We start from the raw sequence: 22,588 nt of genomic DNA on the forward strand, positions 1-22,588 counted from the left end.
CATGAAAACAACATTCAACATTCAGTGCCCCCCCCCCCCCCAAACAATAATACATTGTGTTCCAGAATATTCTCTGTCGTAGTGTCTCTACCTTTTCCCCATTTCCTCCGGGTTGTCCGATCCCTCCTGGCATGCCGAGGGCGCCCTGGTTCAAACAGACGACATATTACGTTCTGCGTGCGTGTGGACCAATGTGTGTGTTTATTAATGATGTGCACACGAGCACTCACCTGTCCTCCACTTGGTCCTTGGGACCCTCTGGGACCAAACTGACCCGGGGGACCCTAGTAGGAAGATAGCAGGTGTATCTATCAATCAATAAACCAAGCCACCATCAATTACATCAGTATGAATCCATCTAGTTCCATCATTGTTCTTTTACACTCACACATGAAGTTCTATTAATGATCATTAGTCTGTATCGACTCCTCACACATCCAGTCAGATTAGTGATAATTAATCTGTATCGACTCCTCACACATCCAGTCATATTAGTGATAATTAATCTGTATCTACTACTCACACATCCAGTCATATTAGTGATCATTAATCTGTATCTACTACTCACACATCTAGTCATATTAGTGATAATTAATCTGTATCTACTACTCACACATCCAGTCATATTAGTGATAATTAATCTGTATCTACTACTCACACATCCAGTCATATTAGTGATAATTAATCTGTATCTACTACTAACTCATGTAGTCATATCTAGTGCAATCTATAGGGCATTTAGGGTCTTCCCACATATCTGAAGCTGCCCCCGAGGGCAGGAAACACTGTAAAGAGGGCAGGATGTGACCTCACCATCAGGCCGACGTGCCCGCTCTCTCCTTTCTCCCCCGGCAGGCCCGGCATCCCCTAGGAAACATGCGGGTCAAGGTTCAGAATCAGGTTATACAGTAACACTGATGAATGGTTGGCGTGGTTCCCAACAACACTCCCAAAAAGAATCAACCACATGAAACCACGGTGTGTGTGTGTGGGCCCTATTACCTGTAGTCCGATGGGTCCTTTGGAACCCTTGAAGCCTCTAAGCCCCTCATCACCTTTGGCCCCGTACATCCCCTGCTGCCCCCGAGGGCCCGCCTCCCCATCCACTCCCTGGGAGAGGAGAGGGGACCGTTACTCTAGTTCCTTAAAATAACACGTGATCTTGAAATCAATACTGTGGAGCAACATCACAGGGACTCACAGGGAGTCCGGACTGGCCCATTGGCCCCGGGCTGCCAGTTGGTCCTCGGGGCCCCTGGGGAAAAAGAAAGTCAGGCTTGTCACAACACTATTTAGGGCGTAGTACTGGTGGGTTTAGTACTGGCGTGTTTAGTATTGGTGTGTAATGCTGGTGTATAACGTTGTCGGTGTGCAGTACTGATGTAGTATTAGTGAAATGCTTGAGTAGTATTAGTGTAGTACGAGCATTACTTACTGATTCTCCTTTGTCTCCTTTACTGCCCTTCTGTCCTGGTCCTCCAGTCTCTCCCTGCACGAAGACAACGAGACATGCAAACAGAAACTCAGTGAAGACGTTCAGACACACAATAACAACAACAATAAAGATCGGGACAGGGCACCTTATCTCCATCTTCCCCTGGGGGGCCGGCGGGTCCTGCTGCTCCAGGTAGACCCAGAGGTCCCTGTTCCCCGTCCTGCCCAGCTGGTCCGATGGGACCCACACCTCCCTGGACGAATGACAGAGCTTTTTGAGAACCCTCCAAAACAGAACCCAGCATTCTAAATAACAAATATCTAACTCTGAACTCAAAAATCTAAATAACGAATATCTAACTCTGAACTCAAAAATCTAAATAACAAATTTCACACTCTGAACTCGATAATTTAAAATCCAACTTTGAACTCAACATTCCGACTGAGCAGCACAGAACTTCAGAACATCGAGCTACGTGGGTCAATCGCAATGATACCCACCGGTTCCCCCTTCTCTCCCATTGGTCCAGGTCCACCCACAGACCCCGCCCTCCCAGGCTGACCAATGGCACCGGCTGTCCCTGGAGGACCCCTCTCACCCGCGGCCCCCTGCAGAGAGAGGGAGGGAGAGAGGGAGGGAGAGAGGGAGGGAGGCATGTGGGCATTACACATCTTATACACTGTCTGTGGAGTGAGAACGTGAGAGGGGAGGAGAGGAGAAGACAGAGGACTCACTAAAGCTCCTGCTTTTCCAACTGGTCCTTCACCTCCTTTCAGACCAGCAGGGCCCTGAGAAGAACACACATTTAATGTACTGTAGAACCAGCAGAACACTGTGGAGAACACACAGTCAATGTACAGTAGAACCTGCAGGACGCTGAACACACACAGGAAATATACAGTGTAATTGAGTGTGTGTGTGTGTGTGTGTGTGTGTTACCGTGGTCCCAGGAGCCCCTCTGCTTCCTCTGAAGCCTCTGAGTCCTGGAGGTCCAGCTTTCCCATGAGCCCCTGCTGCACCTGGGTCACCCTGGAAACCAGCCAAACTTTATTTAAAAATGTTAATTCACAAAAAGCAAATTACTAGCAGACAGCAATTATTAGCCAACACATAAACGCGGAACAGGCCCCGCCCTGGCACAAATGACAGATGATTGGCTCAAAGAGTGTGATAATATAGAGCCTCGACAACATGCACGCCCCAAATATCTCAAAGAGCTCTGATTGGTGGAAGACGTGTGAGCCGAAAGTGAAGACGATTCTTGTAATGAGTGAGGACAGGGAAGCGGGTCGTCATTGGGTGAAACTGTGATGATGACGACGATGATGATGATCACCTTTGCTCCCTCCTTCCCAGCAGCTCCAGGTAAACCCTGCTCTCCGGGTACGCCTGGGGAACCAGGGTGGCCTCTGTCACCCAAGGAGCCGGTCTCCCCTGATTTACCCTGGAGAAGAAAAAAAAAACTAGTTTGAGAATACAAGCATAACAACCCATCAGGTTTGAGAAAACAAGCGTGCAAGCAGAAAACAAGCGACAAGCGGAAGACACGCACACAGCCAATCAGGCTTGAGAAAACAAGCAGAGCAACCTATCAGGCTTGAGAAAACAAGCATTGCAACCAATCAGACTAACCTGAGGCCCCACCACACCACCTGGTCCTGGAGGTCCAGTCTTTCCTTGGAAACCCTGGTGAGAGGGAGAGGAATGGAGGCTCGGTTTAGCCCTGTGAGGTACCACCTGTGACCTTTAACCTCGGATCTCATACTCACCGGCTCCCCTCTCTGACCTGGGTGACCCGGTAGTCCATTCTTCCCTGCCAGACCCTACAACACAGGAAGTGACATCAGTGTTCTCAGAGGAAACGACCTGGTAGAAAACGACCGGTTGAACAGTGTCATCAGCAAACAGACTGACAGATTATCAGAGCACGTGATGTAGGTTACTGTACCTATCCGAGTGGTGTAAGATCTGGCAAGTGTGGACAATGTTCAGACCGGTGTAACTAACACAGACCGGTGCAACTAGCACAGACCGGTGCAACTAGCACAGACCGGTGTAACTAACACAGACCGGTGTAACTAACACAGACCGGTGTAACTAGCACAGACCGGTGTAACTAACACAGACCGGTGTAACTAGCACAGACCGGAGTAACTAGCACAGACCGGTGTAACTAACACAGACCGGTGTAATTAGCACAGACTGGTGCAACTAGCACAGACTGGTGTAACTAGCACAGACTGGTGTAACTAACACAGACTGCTGTAACTAACACAGACTGGGGCAACTAACACAGACTGGGGCAACTAACACAGACTGGTGCAACTAACACAGACCGGTGTAACTAGCACAGACTGGTGTAACTAGCACAGACCGGAGTAACTAGCACAGACCGGTGTAACTAGCACAGACCGGTGCAACTAGCACAGACCGGTGTAACTAGCACAGACCGGAGTAACTAGCACAGACCGGAGTAACTAGCACAGACCGGTGTAACTAGCACAGACCGGTGCAACTAGCACAGACCGGTGTAACTAGCACAGACCGGAGTAACTAGCACAGACCGGTGTAACTAACACAGACCGGTGTAACTAGCACAGACTGGTGCAACTAGCACAGACTGGTGTAACTAGCACAGACCGGTGCAACTAGCACAGACCGGTGTAACTAGCACAGACCGGTGTAACTAGCACAGACCGGTGTAACTAACACAGACTGGTGTAACTAGCACAGACTGGTACAACTAGCACAGACTGGTGTAACTAGCACAGACTGCTGTAACTAGCACAGACTGCTGTAACTAGCACAGACTGGTGCAACTAGCACAGACTGGTGTAACTAGCACAGACTGGTGTAACTAACACAGACTGCTGTAACTAACACAGACTGCTGTAACTAACACAGACTGGGGCAACTAACACAGACTGGTGCAACTAACACAGACTGATGTAACTAGCACAGACTGGTGCAACTAACACAGACTGCTATAACTAACACAGACTGATGTAACTAGCACAGACTGGGGTAACTAGCACCCAGCTGTCTTGATGATGAATGCTCTTACTGGAAGTGGCGTCGATTAAGAGAGCATTTCTAAACAGTGATGATTTCGTCAACAGTGATGATTTTACTCACGTTGGGTCCTTTTGGGCCTGACTCCCCGTTCCGTCCTTGTGGGCCTTGAGGTCCCTAGATGATATCATTGAGTAAATTGGTCAACCAACCTCACCCCACACAACCAACCAACTTCAACCCATACAACCAACCTCACCCCACACAACCAACCTCACCCCACACAAACAACCAACCGACCTCACCCCACACAACCAACTCACCTCACCCCACACAACCAACTCACCTCACCCCACACAACCAACCTCACCCCACACAATCAACCAACCACAACCCGCTCAACCAACCTACCTCAGCCCACTCAACCAACCAAACTCAATCCACTCAACCAACCAACCTCAATCCACACAACCAACCAACCTCAACCCACACAACCAACCAACCTCAACCCACTCAACCAACCAACCACAACCCACTCAACCAACCAACCTCAACCCACTCAACCAACCAACCGTGTCCTGTCCTTACCACGTCTCCCGTTGGTCCAGATGGTCCGTCATGTCCTGATGAACCCTGTGAAACACAACCAGGATGAAAATAATCCCTTAGAAACAGATTACAGAATACAATGTCTAGACCAGGGGTGTTCAGCTCTTACATATAATACCATACACCAGGGGTGTTCAGCTCTTACATATAAAACCTTACACCAGGGGTGTTCAGCTCTTACATATAATACCGTACACCAGGGGTGTTCAGCTCTTACATATTATACTGTACACCAGGGGTGTTCAGCTCTTACATATAAAACTGTACACCAGGGGTGTTCAGCTCTTACATATAATACTGTACATTATGCTATTACTTCTTCAATACTGAACTTCACACTACTCCTTCTAGGCTACTATACATTATTTATGCTAGAATACTGTACTCTATACCACAGTATATTGTCTTGAATACTGTGCTTTATATTACTACTTCTAAAATATTGTGTTTATTGAGAACCAGCAAGTTCTGAACATCAAAGGATATGATTATTTCTAAAATACTGTATTATAGCATACCATAACATTACTCTGTACTAGTGAGACTGATGTCAAACCCTACATGCAGTTACCTACTCAGAGTACTATAAAGTTCATAAGTTCATACTAGTTCATAAGTTCTGCTCTTTAAAAGGTAGCTGGGGGCCATCAAGGAGGGAATAGATTGAACTCTGACCTTTCCCCCTGTCTTTCCTGTAGGTCCCTTGGCACCCCGGGCTCCACGCGCACCCTGTTGACACACACACACACACACACACACACGGTCACATAAACACACGGTCACATACACACACACACGGTCACATACACACACACGGTCACACACACACACACACGGTCACACGGTCACACACACACACACACCAACACACACATCAGCAGACACACACACACGCATCAGCAGACACACACACAAGGACACACACACGGTCACATAAACGCATCGCACGCACAGATGCACATAGCCAGGCAGAAACAAAAAAAATTAACATTTGGCCTGGTACATCAGAACGTACGAAACACACACACACACACACACACAAACACACACACGGACACACAGAACTCACGTTTGGACCCCTCTGTCCAGCAGCCCCTGCTTCTCCACCCGGACCCTGTGGTTCCAGTCCAATTGGTTGACAGGTAGAGAAAGCGGAACAGACCGTTACCATGGATACAAAATATATCACATACTTGAAAATAATAATTGTTTTGCTGAAATACAGAGTCAGGCTGTTCCCGTCACATAGCGAAACAACATGAACTAAATACATTTTGTTTCAACACATTTCTGACCGGTAAAATGACAATAACTTCCATTATCACCTGAGGAGGTGCAGTAAGTCACCAGATTTACTGCCACATAACTTGTTTTACTCAGCATGACATTGTAGTCATGTCGCCGCTGAATTCAGAGCGACTGCAGTGTTACCCGAAGTCACTCTGTAAATCTACATCTCCCTAACGCTACCTTTGATCAGCTATGTACATTAGAAAGCTCAGCACATCATGCTAGCTTTCATCAAACCGTCCAAAACTATGACTTGTGTATCCAATAATGTAAAAATGATTTACATTATTTATAGATGCATTGTCTTTGATTTATGTAATTTCAGCCAGCGTTAGGCAATGGACAATCCTGAAGGCTTTTGTCCTGAAGATGGCGCCACACCGCTGTGTGACGCCCTGTGAGATCTTTGAATACCACAAATCCCTGGGCGGCTGGTTGTTAAGTGACAACCAACATAATTACAATAGTCACTTCATGTAATACAAGTGGTGTATTTAAGCAATTAGACAGGAGGGGGTACTGACCCTCTTCCCCTTCTCACCAAGCGCTCCGAGGGAGCCCGGGAAACCGTCTGAACCCTGGTGAGAACAAACACAAACAGATATTACCACAGCTTTATAAATGTGTTTTGCTGTTTGTCCTCCTTTTTTTTGTTAAAAGCTTTCTCACCTTAGGACCTTGTCTGCCTGGATACCCTGGCAACCCTGGAACTCCCAGTTTACCCTGAGAGAAAGACAGAGAGAGAGAGACAGAGTGAGAGACAGAGAGAGACAGAGTGAGAGACAGAGAGAGACAGAGTGAGAGAGAGACAGAGTGAGAGAGAGACAGAGAGAGACAGAGAGAGAGTGAAAGAGACAGAGTGAGAGAGACAGAGTGAGAGAGTGAGCGAGAGAGAGAGAGTGAGAGAGAGAGAGTGAGAGAGAGAGAGAGAGTGAGAGAGAGACAGAGTGAGAGAGAACAGAAAAAGTGAATAAGTATGGTGTATATGTTGACACACACCTGAAATACGCAAACACCTAAACACACACATACACACACACACCTGACACACACACACCTACACACGTCTGACACATACACACACACACACACAGATCTGTTTAGCACATACCTTTTCTCCAGCGATGCCGACAGCTCCAGCCTCCCCCAGGGGCCCATCCTGACCTTTAGGTCCCTCTGGTCCGTCCTCCCCTCTGGACCCCGGAACTCCGTTATCCCCAACATCCCCCTTCACCCCCATCTCTCCTTTAGAGCCAGGGAACCCGTCCTCACCCTAGAGCATGAAACATACACACAGATCGGTAGAACATTGGTAGAACACATGCAACATTGCGTATGCCTGGAGAACACACAGAGAACAGAACTCATAGACCTCAGAACATTGTCCCACTTACCTTTTCACCTTTGCTTCCTTTCAGTCCTCTGATTCCATCCGCTCCCTGAGGAACACAGAGAACACAGAACACATCACATGGAACCCAGAGATGTAGAATTTGAATATACAGAATGGAACACATGGATTTAACATGTACCTTCACTCCTCTTGACCCTGGATATCCAACAGGTCCCTGGACTCCTATTGGGCCCTACACACACACACACACACACACACGTATTTAGAACTAGAGACCCCAGTAGGTATTTAGTACTAGAGACCCCAGTAGGTATTTAGTACGAGAGACCCCAGGAGGCATTTAGTACTAGGGAACTCAGTAGGTATTTAGAACAAGAGACCCCAGTAGGTATTTAGAACTAGAGACCCCAGTAGGTATTTAGTACGAGAGACCCCAGGAGGCATTTAGTACTAGGGAACTCAGTAGGTATTTAGAACAAGAGACCCCAGTAGGTATTTAGTACTAGAGACCCCAGTAGGTATTTAGTACGAGAGACCCCAGTAGGCATTTAGTACAAGAGACCCCAGGAGGCATTTAGTACTAGGGAACTCAGTAGGTATTTAGAACAAGAGACCCCAGTAGGCATTTAGTACAAGAGACCCCAGGAGGCATTTAGTACTAGGGAACTCAGTAGGTATTTAGAACGAGAGACCCCAGTAGGCATTTAGTACAAGAGACCCCAGGAGGCATTTAGTACTAGGGAACTCAGTAGGTATTTAGAACAAGAGACCCCAGGAGGCATTTAGTACTAGGGAACTCAGTAGGTATTTAGAACAAGAGACCCCAGTAGGTATTTAGTACTAGGGACCCCAGTAGGTATTTAGTACTAGGGACGCCAGTAGGTATTTAGAACTAGAGACCCCAGTAGGTATTTAGAACTAGGGACCCCAGTAGGTATTTAGAACTAAGAAGCCCAGTAGGTATTTAGTACTAGGGACCCCAGTAGGTATTTAGTATTAGGGACCCCAGTAGGTATTTAGTACTAGGGACCCCGGTAGGTATTTAGTACTAGGGACCCCAGTAGGTATTTAGTACTGAAACCCCAGTAGGTATTTAGTACTAGGGACCCCAGTAGGTATTTAGTACTGAAACCCCAGTAGGTATTTAGTACTAGGGACCCCAGTAGGTATTTAGTACTTGGGACCCCAGTAGGTATTTAGTATTAGGGACCCCGGTAGGTATTTAGTAATTGGGACCCCAGTAGGTATTTAGTACTGAAACCCCTGTAGGTATTTAGTACTAGGGACCCCGGTAGGTATTTAGTACTAGGTACCCCAGAAGGTATTTAGTACTGAAACCCGAGTAGGTATTTAGTACTAGGGACCCCAGTAGGTATTTAGAACTAGGGACCCCAGTAGGTATTTAGAACTAGGAAGCCCAGTAGGTATTTAGTACTAGGGACCCCAGTAGGTATTTAGTACTAGGGACCCCAGTAGGTATTTAGTATTAGGGACCCCAGTAGGTATTTAGTACTAGGGACCCCAGTAGGTATTTAGTACTAGGGACCCCAGTAGGTATTTAGTACTGAAACCCCAGTAGGTATTTAGTACTAGGGACCCCAGTAGGTATTTAGTACTGAAACCCCAGTAGGTATTTAGTACTAGGGACCCCAGTAGATATTTAGTACTTGGGACCCCAGTAGGTATTTAGTACTAGGGACCCCGGTAGGTATTTAGTACTTGGGACCCCAGTAGGTATTTAGTACTGAAACCCCAGTAGGTATTTAGTACTAGGGACCCCGGTAGGTATTTAGTACTAGGTACCCCAGAAGGTATTTAGTACTGAAACCCCAGTAGGTATTTAGTACTAGGGATCCCAGTAGGTATTTAGAACTAGGGACCCCAGTAGGTATTTAGAACTAGGAAGCCCAGTAGGTATTTAGTACTAGGGACCCCGGTAGGTATTTAGTACTAGGGACCCCAGTAGGTATTTAGTACTGAAACTCCAGTAGGTATTTAGTACTAGGGACCCCAGTAGGTATTTAGAACTAGGGACCCCAGTAGGTATTTAGAACTAGGGACCCCAGTAGGTATTTAGAACTAGGAAGCCCAGTAGGTATTTAGTACTAGGGACCCCAGTAGGTATTTAGTACTAGGGACCCCAGTAGGTATTTAGAACTAGGAAGCCCAGTAGTTATTTAGAACTAGAAAGCCCAGTAGGTATTTAATCATTGTTTTCCTAGACGCTGTTCATCAAATCGTGTTGTTGCATGGTCTTTGGGGTTTCTGACTGGCTGCCCGTAAAAGCAGTTTGCGACTGTTGAAGTAAAAGGGGCATTATAAAATAAAGCTAATTAATTGATTGTTTAAAAAAAATACATATTTATTCAAATAGATGACATTTTATTTTAACTCTACACTGAAAGGACACAAGTAGCTCAGGTTCAGGCTGCTCTTCAGGAAGCTTGTTCGCTCTGCTTTACAGACACTTCCAGAATCTGCAAATCCCTCAGGTCTCCATGCAAACACAGAGCCTGGCTTATTGGGCTAGAAAACCAATCATTATCACCACTGAACCAGGCTCCTCTGACTGAATAGGAATGTGTGCTGTGCCTTTGTCTTGTCTCAACGGGAACCAGGTTGACAGAACAGCCGTTTCCGCTGATGTGAAGTATATGTCATTAAAAACACGGACGACAGACTACACTGTGATTACGTTAGGGGGTGCAGTGCAGGAGTCACGGTTTGACTAGTTACACAAACATAAACACATAAACACAAACACATAAACACACAAACACACAAACACACAAACACACAAACACATAAACACATAAACACACAAACACACAAACACATAAACACATAAACACATAAACACATAAACACACAAACACACAAACACATAAACAAACAAACACATAAACAGACAAACACATAAACAGACAAACACAAAACCAGACAAACACATAAACAGACAAACACATAAACACATAAACAGACAAACAGACTCACCGGAAGTCCCTTTTCTCCTGGTGTCCCCTCCCGTCCTGGATGACCCTGTGAACAGAAGGACAAGATGATGGTGGTGATGTGTGTGTGTGTCTGTGTGTGTGTGTGTGTGTGTATGTATGTGTGTCTGTGTGTGTGTGATGCTTACTGCTGGACCATCATTCCCAGGTAGTCCCTGTAAGCCTTTTTTCCCTTGGGGGCCCTGGGAGAAAAAAGGAGAGGACAGGTGAGCCAGCAAGAGGAGAAGGGACAGAGACAGGGGTCATGAGGAGAGATAAAGAGGGACAGAGACGGGGGGTGATGAGGAGAGATAAAGAGGGACAGAGACGGGGGGTGATGAGGAGAGAGAGGAGGGACAGAGACGGGGGGTGATGAGGAGAGAGAGGAGGGACAGAGACGGGGGGTGATGAGGAGAGAGAGGAGGGACAGAGACGGGGGTCATGAGGAGAGAGAGGAGGGACAGAGACGGGGGTCATGAGGAGAGAGAGGAGGGACAGAGACGGGGGGTGATGAGGAGAGAGAGGAGGGACAGAGACGGGGGGTGATGAGGAGAGAGAGGAGGGACAGAGACGGGGGGTGATGAGGAGAGAGAGGAGGGACAGAGACGGGGGTCATGAGGAGAGAGAGGAGGGACAGAGACGGGGGGTGATGAGGAGAGAGAGGAGGGACAGAGACGGGGGTGATGAGGAGAGAGAGGAGGGACAGAGACGAGGGTCATGAGGAGAGAGAGGAGGGACAGAGACGGGGGGTGATGAGGAGAGATAAAGAGGGACAGAGACGGGGGGTGATGAGGAAAGAGAGGAGGGACAGAGACGGGGGTCATGAGGAGAGAGAGGAGGGACAGAGACGGGGGTCAGGAGGAGAGAGAGGAGGGACAGAGACGGGGGGTGATGAGGAGAGAGAGGAGGGACAGAGACGGGGGTGAGGAGGAGAGAGAGGAGGGACAGAGACGGGGGGTGATGAGGAGAGAGAGGAGGGACAGAGACGGGGGGTGATGAGGAGAGAGAGGAGGGACAGAGACGGGGGTCATGAGGAGAGAGGAGAAGGGACAGAGATGGGGCGGTGATGAGGAGAGAGGAGGAACAGAGACGGGGCGGTGATGAGGAGATATAAAGAGGGACAGAGATGGGGGGTGATGAGGAGAGAGGAGGAGGGACAAGGACGGAGCGGTGATGAGGAGAGAGGAGGGACAGAGACGGGGGTGATGAGGAGAGAGGAGGGACAGAGACGGGGGGTGATGAGGAGAGAGGAGGGACAGAGACAGGGGGTGATGAGGAGAGAGGAGGGACAGAGACAGGGGGTGATGAGGAGAGAGGAGGAGGGACAAGGACGGAGCGGTGATGAGGAGAGAGGAGGAGGGACAAGGACGGAGCGGTGATGAGGAGAGAGGAGGGACAGAGACGGGGGTGATGAGGAGAGAGGAGGGACAGAGACGGGGGGTGATGAGGAGAGAGGAGGGACAGAGACAGGGGGTGATGAGGAGAGAGGAGGGACAGAGACAGGGGGTGATGAGGAGAGAGGAGGAGGGACAAGGACGGAGCGGTGATGAGGAGAGAGGAGGAACAGAGACGGGGGGTGATGAGGAGAGAGGAGGAGGGACAAGGACGGAGCGGTGATGAGGAGAGAGGAGGAACAGAGACGGGGGGTGATGAGGAGAGAGGAGGAGGGACAAGGACGGAGCGGTGATGAAGACAGAGAGGGTGGGACAAAATGAGAATGTGAAAGAAGGATAAACGTGTCGTTTAGCCTTGGCTGGAAAGGCTCTGACAGGGTGGGTGAGTCTATCACAACAGACACCTTTAGTGAGACGTACCTTTTCTCCTGGTAAGCCGACCAGGCCCTGTGCTCCAGGGAAGCCCTGTGAAGGACAGAGACAGAGAGAAAGAGTTGGGGCTTGTTTTACTATCATAGGTACAGGCTAAGGTTAGGGTTATGGTAAGGTTTATGAGTTACATAAAGTACCTAAATTGCCAGTCCTCACCATTAAAGTAAAACATGCATGTGTGTGCGAGTGTGTGAGTGTGTGAATTGGTTTTAACCTCAAAACCAGGGTTTCCTTGCTGCCCAGACGCTCCCATTTCGCCGGAAGGCCCCTGTGGTGAGAGTAAAACACATTACAGATACCATTCTGAAACACATCTGGTCCAGTCACCCGTTATGCTGAACCTGGTTTATTTAATCAGATGGTTCCAGAACTAATAGTTAGCGTTCTAGAATGCCGCAGACATCATACCCACCAAGTTCCCTTTAGAACCTTGAATTCCATCCACTCCACGGATGCCCTGATAGACGGGAAGACAAAGAGAGGGAAGAAGAGCACAGAGTAGGAAGTTTGGGAAGAGACAGGAGAAGAAAAGAATAGAAAATAACTCAAGAGATAAAAAGAGGAGCAAAGACGAAAGAAGAGAGACAACTGTTATTCTCAACTGAAAAGACTTGGAAGAACACATACTAAACTAATTGTAGATTCTCACTGGTCTTGTCTTCTCAATAAATATCCACATATAAGACAAAGCTGGGTGTTTGTGTGTTTAAAGCAATTGCAGCCAACACCTGTCAGACACACAAATATCATGTTCAAAAGTGTGATATTGGGAGACAGGGAGATGTAATCTATCTCAACCTGATAAGAATCCATTCTACGATGTCAACACATTGTAAAGTGGTGTCAACAGTTGAGTCATTACCAAAAGAGCAAGTGGAAACAAGCTGGAGTTGAGGTCAGAATTTAGGTTACAAGGTTACAAGCATTTGAGCTTCAGGTAAAAAGTGTTAGTGCTACAGGGTGGTAAGTGTTACGGCTTCTGATGTAGTTATGGCCCTTAGGGAACAGAGTGACATTTAGGTTGCAGATTGATTCATTTTGGCTCTTGGATAACAACATAGATGAGTGTTGGGCCAAAGGCTGAAGGAGCTAAGGTGAAAGGTCATACTCACAGGCTGACCTGGCGGACCAGGAAGACCCCTCGGCCCATTCAACCCCCTGGAACCCTGCAAGTCAAAAATTCACAAGTCCACAATCTCACAGCGGCACTGGATTATAACCAGCACTGGATGAATGCCAGTGTTTGTATGCATTTTATGTTTATCCTTCATCTGTGGACGATTTTCTGAGCCATTCCTTAAAAAAGAAGGTGGGCAAAATCTGCTCCACATTTACTCCGCCCACAGATCCCACGCCCACAGATCTACTAACCCTTTGTCTGCCATCCCTCAAGTGATGTCCTGACAACCTCATCCCCTCAACCTCATCCCCTCCTCCCCTCCGCAGACAATGTCCTCCCATTCCTCACCTGTCTTTGACCCCTCCCTCGCCACTGGGCTTCAAGATGGCCAGAGTTTTTCTCTGTCGAAACACTTTAGCATGCTGTTTCTGAATGACTCTCCTGTTATCATTCTCAGAACATCCTCCTTGGCCCTTCAAGACTGGTCACTTGACCAACGCTGATCTTCTCTGTGTGACAGAGGCACTCCACACAGCCCAAACAAACTCTCTAGATTTGATCTTTAGATTTCTCTAGATCTTTCCATGGCCTCTGACCCTGTGAGCCATGAGATCCTCTTCTCCAACGACTTGGGCTGCATCCTACCCATCAGGTCCCTCCTACCACATGTTCTTTCCTGTCACTGCAATGGCGATGAACTTCAACTACCTCTCACCTTGTGACCCCCAGGTGGTGGCACGCATCTCTGCGGGCCTGACTGACCTCTTGGCCAACCACCTCAAGCTCAACCTCAACAAGAGAGAGAGGCTCTTCCTCCTGGGAAAGGCCTGCCAAACTTTCCGTTCTTGTCATATTCCTACTGCAAGACTCTCTCAAGTAGCTCCCTGCTTCTGCCAACATTTCCAAGGCCCCCGCTACTTCACCTGCACTGGCTTCCAGTTGAAGCTTCCATCCACAAAAATAGCATCCTGATTGTCTTCAGAGCTGGAAGCGGAATGGGCCCTCCCAACCTTCAAGTTCTGATCAAATGCTACATCTCTACCTGGGCACTTCATTCTACCAATGTGTGTGTGTGTGTGTGTGTGGGAAAATACTCACAGCATCACCTGGCTGTCCTCTTGGTCCTGGTTGTCCTTCTGAACCCTGAAACACACAAGTCAATAAATACACACATAAACAAACACACTCTTACACAAACTGTGTCTGTGTCACACACAAAAGGTCTCACCATCAGACAGTCGCACCATCAGACAGTCGCACCATCAGACAGTCTCACCATCCAAACAGTCTCACCATCCAAACAGTCTCACCATCCAAACAGTCTCACCATCCAAACAGTCGCACCATCAGACAGTCTCAGTCTTACCCTCTCTCCTGGAATCCCGACAGTACCATGAGGCCCGGGTTTTCCCGTCTCCCCCTGAGAACACACACACAGTCACACACAACAAAACAGACATAACACACAGACATAAACACAATACAGACATGAGTCATATATGAGTTAACCTATCAAAGTAATACTTTCACTGGATAATATAATAACCAAACACCTCCTGCCATCAGTGATCTGAAGTTAACACTCACCCTGTGGCCTTTGTGGCCCGGTAGACCTGGGAGGCCATCAAAGCCCCTGTCCCCCTGAGGGACAGACAGAGACGGACAACAATGAAGAGTGAGAGAGAGGTAGAAACACAGGGGATAGTGGAAGGGGCTGAGATGTGGATGGAATCTGTTCACTATCCTGCTCCAGAAATATGACCAATTTGTATTTAATGACAATAAACCCTGAACTTGGTTGTGTGAAACACTGAGAGGGAGAAAGACCTAGACAGAGGGAGGGAGAGAAAACAGAAAATATTGTAATCCAATTCCTCTCTAATGTCTAGCTTTAAGGAGCTGCGGCAGGAGTTAACCTGACCATGCTGACCATGAACTTTAGCCAATCAGCACTGACCATGAACTGGCCTTTAGCCAATCAGCACTGACCAGGAACTGGCCTTTAGCCAATCAGCACTGACCAAGAACTGTCTTTTAGCCAATCAGCACTGACCAAGGACTGACCTTTAGCCAATCAGCACTGACCAGGAACTGGCCTTTAGCCAATCAGCACTGACCAAGAACTGGCCTTTAGCCAATCAGCACTGACCATGACCAATCAGTGTTGCCCTTTCTCACCTTTCCACCTGTCTCTCCTGGAGCACCCCGGTTCCCATCCGTCCCTGCTCGTCCCTAAAACACAAACACAGTGCAGTTCTTATATGGAGGAACACTACGTTCACAGTTTATTCTTCAACACCAAACAGGCTGGTTCGTCGGTCTCACCTTCTTTCCTTGCTTCCCATTCATTCCTGGTGGACCTAAGATCCCTCTGGGTCCCTGGGGGGGGGGGGGGGGGGGGGGGGGGGGGCAGGAGGAGGAGAGAGAGAGGCAGAAGAGAAAGAGAGAGGAGGTATGAAACGAAGAAATATAAGGGCGGGGGTTAAGGGAGGGGATTGAGAGGAACACGGAAGAGGAAGTTCCAAACAGGAGACGAGAAGGACAGAGGCACAAACGTTAGAGAAACACGGAGTGGCGGTTGTAAGATTGCATCAGAGAGGTGGCTGTGTTGTCTGATCGTTATGACTCACTGCCGGCCCCAGCTCGCCAGCCTCTCCCTTCAGCCCTGGTGGTCCCGGGTTGCCCTGGAAACAGAGAGGTCAGACGTGAATCAGGATGTACCGTCTTGCAGGCTTGAGTCCCAGCCGTGCCTCGCCAGAGCCTTGAACATCTGAATCAGGCCACAGAAGGGTCGCAGCGTACCCAGGATGGCGTACCCAGCTCAGCGGTTGCTTTGTGAGTGTACCCTAGCAGCACAAGACATACTGGTGGAAAATATACGGAAAAGACATCTTTCTGGTTGAAAATACATTGAAAATATGTCTTTCTGGTTGACAATACACTGAAAAGACGTCTTTCTGGTTGAAAATACCCTGAAAAGACGTCTTTCTGGTTGAAAATACACTGAAAATACGTCTTTCTGGTTGAAAATACATTGAGAATATGTCTTTCTGGTTGAAAATACACTGAAAAGACGTCTATCTGGTAAACATTTTTTGGAAAATACATTAGATTTTAAAAAAGTATTTTGCCCAGTAGGTATCGCACTGGCCCTCAACAACCCTGAAGAACAGTTCATGACTTAGACAGTGGCGCCACACGTGCTGGACATGCCAGCTGGGTTTGGGAGTGTGTCCTTACCAGTGGTCCTGGACGACCTCTAAGACCCAATGACCCAGGGGGTCCCTTCATAGAAAGCTGGAGAGAAAGAGACCCGTTGCCATGAGTAAAGGGCTCTCAGTGGAGCCTGAACAACAGAACCAACATTCATCGCTTTGCTTTATCTTTTCATGCACACTTGCTACCTATATCTATAACCACATTGTTACAACATCTTGTGGTCGTATTGCAGTCAGGTTGTGGTTGTGTCATGGTTGTGTTTTGGTAGTGCTGTGGTCACATTAGGGTTGTGGTCCATACCTTGGTCTGCTGTAGGATGGCCTGAGCCTGAGCCTCCTGGGCCGATACCACTGGTCCTGTTAGCTGTTTACCACCAGCCTGAAACTGCACACACACACACACACACACACACACACACAAACAAACACCTGTAAGTGGCTTTTTATCGGGCTGGCATGAGACACTTGGTCTCAGAACCCCTCCTGGTGGCTGGACCAAGTAACTACAGGCATGATGACGGCAGGATCATAAGTATGTCTTCAGACAGTCAAGTGTATTTTATTAAGGCTTTTTTCCATTGGACGTTGTCAAACTGTACTTATACAGACACCCAGCCTGACACACTGCAGAATAAAGACACCCAGCCTGACACACTGCAGAATACAGACACCCAGCCTGACACACTGCAGAATACAGACACCCAGCCTGACACGCTGCAGAATACAGACACCCAGCCTGACACACTGCAGAATACAGACACCCAGCCTGACACGCTGCAGAATACAGACACCCAGCCTGACACACTGCAGAATACAGACACCCAGCCTGACACACTGCAGAATACAGACACCCAGCCTGACACACTGCAGAATACAGACACCCAGCCTGACACGCTGCAGAAAGTCTGATAATGTAGGCCAGTACTTTCAGTGATTATGGGAAAGGGGTTTATCTGTTGACTCCAGTTCTACATCAGAGGAGCTTTTCTCATCTCATCATCTCATCTCATCTTCATCCGCTTATCCGGGTCGCGGGGGCAGCAGCTCCAGCAGGGGACCCCAAACTTCCCTTTCCCGAGCCACATTTGCCAGCTCTGACTGGGGGATCCCGAGGCGTTCCCAGGCCAGTGTCGAAATTTAATCTCTCCACCTAGTCCTGGGCCTACCCCGAGGTCTCCTCCCAGCTGGACGTGCCTGGAACACCTCCCTAGGGAGACGTCCTGGGGGCATCCTTACCAGATGCCCGAACCACTTCAACTGGCTCCTTTCGACGCAAAGGAGCAGCGGCTCTACTCCAAGTTCCTAAGCGAGAAGACAGCCACCCTTCTGAGAAAACCCATTTCAGCCGCTTGTACTCATGATCTCGTTCTTTCGGTCATGACCCAACTTTCATGACCATAGGTGAGGGTAGGAAGGAAAATTGACCGGTAGGATGACCTCATCCTAACAGACTAGATTTCACAGTAATCTCATCCTAACAGACTACATTTTACAATAACCTCATCCTAAAAGACTACATTTTACAATAACCTCATCCTAACAGACTACATTTCACAATAACCTCATCCTCACAGACTACATTTCACAATAAACTCATCCTAACCGACTACATTTCACAATAACCTCATCCTAACAGACTACATTTCACAATAACCTCATCTTAACAGACTACATTTCACAATAACCTCAACCAAACAGACTACATTTCACTTGGAACAGCAGAAGTCTTACTGGCACTATCAGAATGTTTCCTGGAGGACCTGGTATCCCATCAGCCCCGTTGAGACCTGGCCGACCTGAAGGACCCTATAGATAGAGAGAGAGAGAGAGAGAGAGAGAGAGAGAGACAGAGAGAGAGAAAAAGAGAACGAGAAGGTTGGTTCCTCTCCCAATCATAATCTGGGGATGTCAAAGTAAAAAAAATAATAATAATCTACCAAATCAGGATGGAGGATGGACACTCCCGAGATAGAAGACCCTACACCAAACCCCCAAAACAAAAGACTGTAACCCTAATGCTCAAAAACATAGGCCCTGACCTTAATCTCAGAAATATAAGAGCCTAAACCAGGAGGTAGGTGACGGTGTGAGTGCATCACTATCAGGAGGTAGGTGACGGTGTGAGTGCGTCACTATCAGGAGGTAGGTGATGGTGTGAGTGCGTCACTATCAGGAGGTAGGTGACGGTGGGAGTGCGTCACTATCAGGAGGTAGGTGACGGTGTGAGTGCGTCACTATCAGGAGGTAGGTGACGGTGGGAGTGCGTCACTATCAGGAGGTAGGTGACGGTGTGAGTGCGTCACTATCAGGAGGTAGGTGACGGTGTGAGTGCGTCACTATCAGGAGGTAGGTGACGGTGTGAGTGCGTCACTATCAGGAGGTAGGCGACGGTATGAGTGCGTCACTTACCAGTTCTCCCAGGTCTCCTCGAGGTCCCACCAGTCCCGTGGGCCCCTGTGGTCCTGGTTCACCCTTGAGGATAGCATAGTAGAGAACAGAGTAGAATATACAGTAGAGTATGGATTAGAATACACAGTAGAGTACAGAGTAGAACTGGGGAACCACAACAGGGATTTACTGACTGACTGACTGACTAAAGTAGGTATATATTCTGTATATATAGTATAATATATGGTGTATATATAGTATAATATATTGTGTATATATTCTGTATATTTAGCATAATATATTGTGTATATATTGTGTATATTTAGTATAATATATTGTGTATATATTCTGTATATATAGTATAAAACAGACTTACCGCTGGTCCTGGAAGACCCACTGGTCCGGTGAAATAGGTGCCCTGCAAGAGCCACAGAATTACCATACCGGTTTTTGTGTTTGTGTACGTGTGCATGTTTGCATCTGTGTGTGTGTGTGTGTGTGTGTGTGTGTGCACATCTGTGTGTATGTGTGTGTGTGTGTGTGTGCACATCTGTGTGTGTGTGTGTGTGTGTGTGTTTGTGTGTGTGCACATCTGTGTGTGTATACTCACTGCTCCGAGGTAGGCAGGTTCTCCTTTCTCTCCTTTCTCTGTTCTTTCCTGGTGGAGGAAACACACAGAGACACACACACACACACACACAAACACACCCGAAACAGAGATACACAGACACACACACACACAGGCACACAAAAAAAATTTGTGAGGTAAACTTGTGAGGTATTTCTAAGTGTTGAGGTGTTGACAGAGACGCAGTGCAGTCTGGGAAGTACCTGTCCATTCCATGTGTCCACCCCCTCTCTCTCAGCCAATCCGTAGCGATCGCCAAATTCTTCCTCGTATTCGTACTCTCTGACATGGTACTCATCTGTCCCATTGTCATAGTCTTCATACTCGATGATCTGTCACACACACACACATAGACACACATAGACATACACAGACACACACAGACACACACAGACACACATAGACACACACAGACACACACAGACACACACAGACACACACACGCCCAGAATGTATGACTGTCATGGTAACAAACATGTTCAGCTGTCAGTTTAACTGGAGGAACTCTTTCACCTCTCACCTCATACTCCGTGATGTTAGGCGCTATGGTAACCATTGAGAGATCATAGTCAATCTCATCAAACTCTTCCACCCTGGGTCTCCTGAAAGGCTTCACCTCCTACACACACACACACACATAAACTGTTCAGAAATGTTGGTGCATGCCAGGAGGTAAAGCAAACATAATAGAACACAGGCTCACAGAACACTGGTGAACAAAACACCAGCACTTGGAACACTGGCAGACGGAACACTAGTAAACAGAACACTGGCACTTGGAACACTGGCACATGGAACACTAGTAAACAAAACACTGGCACATGGAACACTGGCACACGGAACACTAGTAAACAAAACACTGGCACATGGAACACTGGCACACGGAACACTAGTAAACAGAACACTGGCAGACGGAACACTAGTAAACAGAACACTGGCAAATGTAACACTGGCACACGGAACACTAGTAAACAGAACACTGGCAAATGTAACACTGGCACACGGAACACTAGTAAATAGAACACTGGCACACGGAACACTAGTAAACAGAACACTGGCACTTGGAACACTAGTAAACAGATCACTGGCAGACGGAACACTAGTAAACAGAACACTGGCACATGGAACACTAGTAAACAGAACACTGGCACATGGAACACTAGTAAACAGAACACTGGCACATGGAACACTGGCACATGGAACACTAGTAAACAGAACACTGGCACTTGGAACACTAGCACACAGAACACTAGTAAATAGAACACTGGCACATGGAACACTAGTAAACAGAACACTGGCACTTGGAACACTAGAATGCAGAATCTTGACTATGAACTCTGGAACATGGATGGCTTGTGAAAAATCATTGTCTGAACAGAACAGTATTCAGTTTGTTTTTAATGTTCTGGAAATGACCACTTAAAAGACAGAACAGTTTTTAGTTCAATACTATCAATATGACCACTGTCCTTCACATATGTCAATTGCTTCAAGCCAGACCTTGCCACAGCCACCACCTAACAATGGACATTTACTGAAGATTAAATGTCCATCGAAGTCGTTTGAACAACATTTTCTGGAGATTTTCAAATAGTTTCAAAAACATAGCAAACACACAAGCAAAAAGAGAGTCAAAGTGGGTGACAAATAGAGTGATAAAGTGTGTGAAACTGATTTAAACATTGTTTTAAACTCTAGTGTCACGCCGACCAATGTCACCTGATCGGCGTGGTCTTGACGTGAATCAGCATCACCGATCTGACTCCTGATAGGCTGTGTAAAAGGCACTCACCTCCTCGGTTTCTCGTGTCAGGCTGTCGTAGGGCAAGAGGGCGTGGCAGTCGGGAATGTAATCTTGACAGTAGGTCTCTGCAGCTCTCGGGTCGGGTATGATCAACAGCTGTTGGATGTCTCCCTGTGGACACACACTCGCCCATGAAAACAACGCACGCACACACACCACGTGGCGTCTCTTGGTAGCGACATGTTCGGTGATGACATGGGAAATGACCATGACAGCCGGTGAGACAGAATGAAGGTCCACTAAAACTACAACTCCCATATTTACAGGTCCTCTATACAGACTTCAACACCAACCACAGGCCCATGAAAGAGAGTTTTGGAGTAACTATCCCTTTAAAGCAGTGTTTCCCAATCTTGGTCCTGGGGACCCAAAGGGGTGCATGTTTTTGTTTTTGCCCTAGCACTCACACACCTGATTCAAATGAAAGACCTGATGATAGGTTGATTATGTCAACCTATGTGTAAGTGGTAGGGCAACATGTAAAACAGGTGCGTGAGTGGTAGGGCAAAAACTAAAATGTGCACCCCTTTGGGTCACAAGGACCAGGATTGGGAAACACTGCTTTAAAGTGTTGCAAAAGAGGGTCTGAATGATATGCAATTCAGGAAATTAACCAGACATTCTGCAATTGTATTCAAGTATGTATTACCATTGTTCTGCCATTGTTATGCTACACCACAGTTCCAAAAAACGCTTGTGTAAAATGAGAAACTGTAATTCAAAATTCCATGTGATGTCAGATTTAGCGTGGAGAGGGTGTAATACACATCAATGACCACATGAGGGGGCGCTAGAGAGATAGAGCTCATCAGGTGTGTGGGTACTGTGGTTAGGGTGAGTGTTTCAGTCATAGTGTTTTTATTTAGCAGAAGCTCTTATCGAAAGCAAGAGTGGTAACAGGTCTGAGTGAATGA

General features: G+C 47.5%; 1 protein-coding gene across 1 annotated transcript in view; it reads right to left on the reverse strand.

The window, feature by feature from the left end:
• The window catches only part of LOC105027471 (collagen alpha-1(XI) chain), a 43,080-nt gene that overhangs the window by 8,748 nt on the left and 11,744 nt on the right, over positions 1-22,588 (reverse strand). Inside the window, exons 5-47 of the mRNA XM_029122564.2 lie at positions 21,663-21,785; positions 20,391-20,489; positions 20,074-20,202; positions 19,853-19,900; positions 19,619-19,660; positions 19,264-19,326; positions 18,586-18,660; positions 17,156-17,239; positions 16,877-16,933; positions 16,267-16,320; positions 15,962-16,015; positions 15,815-15,868; positions 15,224-15,277; positions 15,003-15,056; positions 14,735-14,779; positions 13,629-13,682; positions 12,929-12,973; positions 12,731-12,784; positions 12,505-12,549; positions 10,840-10,893; positions 10,695-10,739; positions 7,879-7,932; positions 7,741-7,785; positions 7,458-7,619; positions 7,016-7,069; positions 6,871-6,924; positions 6,126-6,170; positions 5,732-5,785; positions 5,036-5,080; positions 4,571-4,624; positions 3,205-3,258; positions 3,068-3,121; positions 2,772-2,879; positions 2,375-2,464; positions 2,170-2,223; positions 1,936-2,043; positions 1,581-1,688; positions 1,436-1,489; positions 1,202-1,255; positions 1,003-1,110; positions 814-867; positions 231-284; positions 92-145 (exon numbers count right to left, since the gene is read on the reverse strand). Of these exons, the coding sequence (XP_028978397.1) occupies positions 92-145; positions 231-284; positions 814-867; positions 1,003-1,110; positions 1,202-1,255; positions 1,436-1,489; positions 1,581-1,688; positions 1,936-2,043; positions 2,170-2,223; positions 2,375-2,464; positions 2,772-2,879; positions 3,068-3,121; positions 3,205-3,258; positions 4,571-4,624; positions 5,036-5,080; positions 5,732-5,785; positions 6,126-6,170; positions 6,871-6,924; positions 7,016-7,069; positions 7,458-7,619; positions 7,741-7,785; positions 7,879-7,932; positions 10,695-10,739; positions 10,840-10,893; positions 12,505-12,549; positions 12,731-12,784; positions 12,929-12,973; positions 13,629-13,682; positions 14,735-14,779; positions 15,003-15,056; positions 15,224-15,277; positions 15,815-15,868; positions 15,962-16,015; positions 16,267-16,320; positions 16,877-16,933; positions 17,156-17,239; positions 18,586-18,660; positions 19,264-19,326; positions 19,619-19,660; positions 19,853-19,900; positions 20,074-20,202; positions 20,391-20,489; positions 21,663-21,785 (2,853 nt within the window). The remainder of the gene's footprint in view (positions 1-91; positions 146-230; positions 285-813; positions 868-1,002; positions 1,111-1,201; positions 1,256-1,435; positions 1,490-1,580; positions 1,689-1,935; positions 2,044-2,169; positions 2,224-2,374; positions 2,465-2,771; positions 2,880-3,067; positions 3,122-3,204; positions 3,259-4,570; positions 4,625-5,035; positions 5,081-5,731; positions 5,786-6,125; positions 6,171-6,870; positions 6,925-7,015; positions 7,070-7,457; positions 7,620-7,740; positions 7,786-7,878; positions 7,933-10,694; positions 10,740-10,839; positions 10,894-12,504; positions 12,550-12,730; positions 12,785-12,928; positions 12,974-13,628; positions 13,683-14,734; positions 14,780-15,002; positions 15,057-15,223; positions 15,278-15,814; positions 15,869-15,961; positions 16,016-16,266; positions 16,321-16,876; positions 16,934-17,155; positions 17,240-18,585; positions 18,661-19,263; positions 19,327-19,618; positions 19,661-19,852; positions 19,901-20,073; positions 20,203-20,390; positions 20,490-21,662; positions 21,786-22,588) is intronic.

This window comes from Esox lucius, chromosome 9 (genome assembly GCF_011004845.1).
Source record: "Esox lucius isolate fEsoLuc1 chromosome 9, fEsoLuc1.pri, whole genome shotgun sequence".
Classification (NCBI taxonomy): Eukaryota; Metazoa; Chordata; class Actinopteri; order Esociformes; family Esocidae; genus Esox; species Esox lucius.